Here is a 6,192-nt window from a genome sequence, read left to right as displayed (position 1 = left end):
AAAATCTAGCCCTAAAATCTCAAAAACATAACCCTAGACTTGACATTTAGATTATGCACCACTTCTCCGAGTGGAAAATTTGACATAATGTATAGTTAGTAGCTAGGCCTACGCTCGAATATTGCTTTATTTTATGGAACTTTCAGAAAATGTCATTAGTCGGTCTAGTTGTGGTCAAGATACATATATGTAGATGCGGTCGTCATCTAGTTATTGTCAAGTTGCCCACTCGGGTGCATTAACCATTCGAACTTTATTTCTAACCTGGAAGTAAACGAATGTAATGTGCCGTAATTTTAAAAAATATAAAAAAAAAAATCTCTGTTCGAAAAAATTCATTTCATTCCCGGGTTGTCATTTCACATTTCATTTGTGTGCGATGTGTCAACAGAGACAACGGCGCTTATCTTTCTAGAACGATATCGAGGAACAACACAAAAAAAATTAAACAATTGGATTTCAAGTCACAAAAAAATAAATTTTACAACTTTATTATATATTTTTTCAACAGTTTGTTTTTAGGCATCAACGATAAAGCAATATATATCTTCAATCTCATCACGTTGCCATTGAGACATTTATATCGTGTGTGAATAAGACATATTAATTGACTTCTTGTGTAAATAGACTCTGACTTTTCATTAAATATTTTTTTTTTTTGTGACTCAAAAAAAGTAAAGTTTTTCATCAGAACGAAAAACTACGAGAACGAGTAAAGACACGGCAAAAAAGAAGTTGTTGTTGTTGTTGTGCAACATAAAAGTGAATGGATTTTTGTGTATTATTTGTGAAAAGACAATAAAAGGAGGAGAAAGACAATCTTCCTCAACGCAATAATTTTATTGTGCAGTGAAAAGCTCTAAAAAGACAAAAGAAAAGTTTTATTTATTGTCGAGGAATTGGAGCATAAAATGATGCTAAAACTATCGTTTCTTCTACTTGCAATAATTCATATTGTCGTATCGAGTACGATTATTAATGATACAAAGCACCCAAATGTTATCTTATTGCATGTCAATAACTTGGTATGAATATCATAAAAATTTATTTTAATTTGAATGATGATTTTTAACACCGAGTAGAACAGGCTGGGGTTATATGACTGAATGTCAACTTGAGTGAACAAAAATATGTTAGAACCAGTCATCAACTTGACATTAAATTGCGATTAGATAGTTAACGGCTTCAGAAACCCTAATTTTAGATCAACAAGTTATAACTAGAATATTACAACAAGTAATAATAAACCGAAGTGGACAAAAATTCGTTATAACAAGCTAATGTATTATTAGCCACTAATAATGACACGTTTTTTGTTCAATCGGGCAATGCATGAAATTTGAAATTTGTGAAACTGGCCATGATAACCAGAAGGGATAAATCGAATAATTGACCGAAAATCTAGACCCAGGCAAAATTTGATCCGTCCTAAGGTCAGAGTCATGTCAGCCTAGTGTTGGATTTTCGGTCATGCACAAGGGTTCTAACCTAGATCGGGATTTCTCAGAAAGTCTCAGCCTTGGTCTCAGTCTCGAGAGTTTTTCGAGTCCGAGTCTTCAAGAAACCTCAGCTCTTATAACTACGCATTTGTTCGACTAAATACCGCCTGTTCTACTCGAACATGAATCCTAATCGGCACATTTAGTGGCATATTTTGACGCATTTTCAAGTACACAGCTTTTTATAGCCTTTATTGATATGAAATTGCCTTTTTAACAATGCAATGCATTGTCTTTGAATTTGCAAGGTCTTACCTTTATTCAGTCACTTTAAGGTAATTGGCTAGGTTATGATAGGTACAGTGACAGTTGAATTTACTTAAATAATTGGATTACTAAGCATTAGAACAGTACTTTCATATTTATTGGAACCATGCTCTGACTTGGAGCTTAGGTTGCTACAAAATGCTTTCCATCTGACTCAATTGCTGGCCAAATCACAAAGCTTGTGCAAATTCTCAGTTTTGACATTAGAGGTAGTCAATTTCTGTTGAATAAGATCACAAGATCAACAAAATATTTATTTTTGGTAGCAACTTGTCAATCATAACATGATGTACAACTCTTATCGATATCGCTTGTTATAGATTCAAAAATCATGTTTCGACAAGGTCTCGAGACACTAACTTTTTATTTCTGGAATTATCGCCGGCAATATTGCACGTTTAGTCTTAAAATATCACTAAACAAATATTATGATTGTCATAGAGATAACTCTTAGATCTGCCACATGTGTCTTCCATGTGACGGTTGTAAAGTTTAAAGACTGATTATAGCAAATTTAAATTTGTAGCTTTATTTTTGAATCAGATGATCACATTTAGGTACCGTAGTGGTCTCTCTGTACCATAAAAGCATGCTCTTTGCCTGTTAGGGTCACACCAACTTATCAAAAAACTGCATCAATTTATCATGTTCAATATAAATTCAGCAAAAAAGAATTGTTGCCAATTTCTAAATTCTTGTGTTTCAACTGTCACATTTAAACTTTTAAGTCCACCTAAATGTGTCGAACAAATTCATTCATTACGCCCTTCACATCACTCGGCAACCATCTCTTTATGTCTCTTTCACAGAACTGGAACGATTTGGGTATTCATGTGAATCGAGTTGACAATGAAAATTCAACACCAAATATTGATCGTTTGGCATATGCAGGAATAATATTGAATCACTTTTACTCAAATGGAGGAAGTGAGTCACTATATTCAGGATGTTACAAACGTTCATCATACGGCAATTCCAATCTTTTGTCAACATATTTCGAACGTAATGGATATAATGTGAACATTTTAACATCAAAAAATTATACAAATGCTGGATTGTTCTACAATACGATATTCAATTCAATTTCAAATAACAATGAGCCATTTTTACTATCTGTTGACTTTGGATATCTTGGATATGATAGTGAGTATGGAGTGTTATGCATTTATGACGTTCAATATTATTGTTGAAAGATTGGCATTTTTGATAGATAGTTAAATGACCTGACATGATAGATTTAGGCAAGGTGTGTATTGAGTCTAGATGACTTTTTTACTTCAATGTCTAACGCGCATAGAACGATTGACGAACATATGGAATGTATTAAGGCAAGTCTATGCTTTAAACCCTTCTTTCAGTTTGGGCTACAAAGCACTTTACACTTACAAATAGTACAAATCGGTTAATTGATCCAAAATCCGACTACAGTCTGGTTTGACGATGACCGCCCGAATTCAAACCGAATTTGGCAACAAGCCAGAGTCTTGCTAGCCTGAGTCTCGATTTTTGATCATTTAACTGTTTCGTGATATTCGGGTCAGTCTTTCTCATGATCTCTGCTTCCTTACTTCATTGGTCGAACAGATCAATTGAGATCCACAGACATCTTCTAAAACTAAATCCATCGCTGGCTTCTGTCTGTCAATTTCCAATACTAAATGCAATACTACCTCTTCTCCGTGAGTTTCTAGGCCTTTTTCCTGATCTCATTATCCCTAGGTCTGGATAATTAAATAGCTTAATTGCTTGTAATACTAGAATTAGGAAGTTCTAGCTATCTGTACTTTAAATAGTGTCTATAGTAGTGATAGGGAACATTTAGTCTTTCGCGACACATCTTGGTGCTGAGCCTCGACTAAACCACACACGGTATGAACTGTATCATGGCTTATCCAAAAATGTTCGGTACACAGCTTGTCCTTCACTGGTCTATAGCAACACTGAACACTTTTATTCAGGCATTATAGTATCTATTTCCAGACATTGTCTGTGGCACTGTATATTTGTCTATTTTAAACATTTAGTCTAACCTTGTACTAGACGATTTTGAGTCAAAATTAAATACACTCATGATGATAAAACACTAATAAATGCCTATCATTTGTGACTAATTTAGCTATCTGATTCATCAGCACAAGCTACACATTTTATCCATATTGAACGTCATTTGCGAACAAACTCTTATGCAACTGAACAAATATTGTCATTTATTTTATCAATATTACTTAACTTCCAGTCAAAATATCAGTTCTTGACGACATCGTCGGCACAATTGTGTCGAAATTACACGAACGTGAAGTACTTAAAGACACAATAATAATCTTCATGGCATTGCCAACAGAAAATGCATATGAGATGCAAAAGTCACCAATTGAAAGCAATATACGTCGTATAGCATTCATCTACAGTGACTTATTATCCATTAAACAAAGCGTTTCAAATGAATTATTTCATATAAGTGATATCCTACCAACACTAGTCAATGCTGCACATCTTGAATGGCGTACTAAAGATCGAATTTTTATTGATGGTGTAAATCATTGGATGGCACTCAACAATAATGAAAAAGTACGTACATCAATTTATGGTGATAATTTTTTTATCGATAACAACTGGAAGTTATGTTATGGCACATCAAATTCAATCATTTATGACAGTATCAATAATCAAAACATGGAAAGTATTATAAATGAAAATTATGACTTTAATACATACGTTGAATCAATTATCAAATCAGATGTCCATGAACTGTTTGATGACATAACAGCAAATAAGATTATGTTAATAAGACATCGTGCAAAAATCCATTGTAATATGAATGACATAAATGAATCTATTGTCATCAATATTGAATGTAGTCGTACACAGCCATGTCTATTTGATTTGCAGACTGACCCATGTGAGTTCGATGACATGCACGAGAATGAATTTGATTTGAGAAGGGATGAAATGAAGAATATTTTTGAACAATATTTGAACAATGGAATTATAAAGGATTTTTCAAATACTGATGAACATCATCCATCGATACCGGGCGACCATCATCAGACAAATTCATCTGTAGATGATTCTCATGTGATTGGTGATCCCTTATCGACACCAAGCGGTGGATTAGATGGTTTTTTAACATTATTTATAGCATTGGTTGTGTTTTTGACATTACTCGTTATTATTGTGTGTATTAAGGAACGATGCAACTCAAAACGTAGCGTCTATCTTGACAAGTCAAAGAAGGTCACATTTAGTGATGAAAGTGGAGTTGCTGCTAATGGAATTTCATCAATTAGTTCGACTATTCAAAAGAAAACTAATAGTCATTAGCTCAAATGTAATGAAATGGAAATTTATAAAGTTTAATTTAATTAAATTGAATTTTTTTTTTTTCATTCTTCTTCATTCTTCTTTACTCAGATAAATTAATTTTTTTTTTTGCTTTTTTTTAGTTGTGATGAGAAGGGGGATCGAAGGTTTGATGGAATTATTCATCTTCTTGGTCTAGAGTTTGAGTTTACTGTTTCAGGATGAAATACTATTGTTATGTTCAGGGTGCCTATTTAGTAGGGTTTGCCAATCTGCGGAGGCCTGCAGTTTCTATTGTTTTAGATGCGCATGCCTGCAGTTCTTTGGATCTATGCATTTATGCGCATCTAAATTTGGCAAACATTACTATTTAGTGAATCATAGTACTGAGTGTTAGTTTTGATAACATTTCCGCACCCTTCTCTCTTAATACGCCTCTGACTAGTTGTAAGTCTAGTTCCAATAGTCTAGAATTGTCTAGTCTCTATCAATAGCCTAGAATTGTGGGTTTCTACGCTTACAGACAATTGTTGTACTCTAGATGAGTATGATCAACATAGTTGATAAAATTCAATTTTGCAAGCATACTCATGAGCATGCTTTTTGTCAGCTCGGGCTAATGGTCACTGCATTATACAGAACAAAGCAGAAAGTTGACAGCCACCTTAATGGCAATGGTAAACGATTCGAAGTGGTGCAAGAATTCAAGTACCTCGGATCTTTCATTAACACCTCAACAGATATCAGCATAGAGGAACGCAAGCTCACTTTGCTCGATTCACTCAGCATTCAGTGCATTCTACAGTTTAAAGCACCTCTTAACGTCCAAGAGTCTGTCTAGAGAATTGTAGCGTGTAGTAAAGTAATACTGATGCTTAGCATAACAACTTAGTAAATTAGTCTATTCGCGATATGGACATAATTTGACTGTAAATGAGGTTATCATTGAAATCCTTAATTTTAAGTAGGCAAAGTAGAAAGAATCTAGTAGAATCTAATAGAATAGTATCATACTTGAAATTAGTAATTTGCAAACGGTATTCAGCGATATACCCAACTTCAGGCGCCGACTGAGGGACACCATGGATCACATTTGATCTATATGGCCAGCGATGTAGAAGTAAGT

The 6,192-nt window shown here is 34.0% G+C and overlaps 1 protein-coding gene across 1 annotated transcript; it reads left to right on the top strand.

Moving 5' to 3' along the window:
* Positions 1 to 507: 507 nt before the first annotated feature.
* On the top strand, positions 508 to 5,138 carry LOC139093142 (uncharacterized). The gene is made up of 3 exons (XM_070643745.1): positions 508 to 1,025; positions 2,576 to 2,909; positions 4,003 to 5,138. Exons 1-3 carry the CDS (start codon positions 912 to 914, stop codon positions 5,085 to 5,087), a joined length of 1,533 nt encoding a protein of 510 aa, XP_070499846.1. The 5' UTR covers positions 508 to 911; the 3' UTR covers positions 5,088 to 5,138.
* Positions 5,139 to 6,192: the final 1,054 nt, after the last annotated feature.

The sequence above is a fragment of the Chironomus tepperi genome, unplaced genomic scaffold (genome assembly GCF_022539635.2).
Source record: "Chironomus tepperi strain 1889 unplaced genomic scaffold, CSIRO-AGI_Ctep_v1 contig_328, whole genome shotgun sequence".
Taxonomy (NCBI): Eukaryota; Metazoa; Arthropoda; class Insecta; order Diptera; family Chironomidae; genus Chironomus; species Chironomus tepperi.
This window is presented reverse-complemented; position numbering and strand designations above follow the sequence as displayed.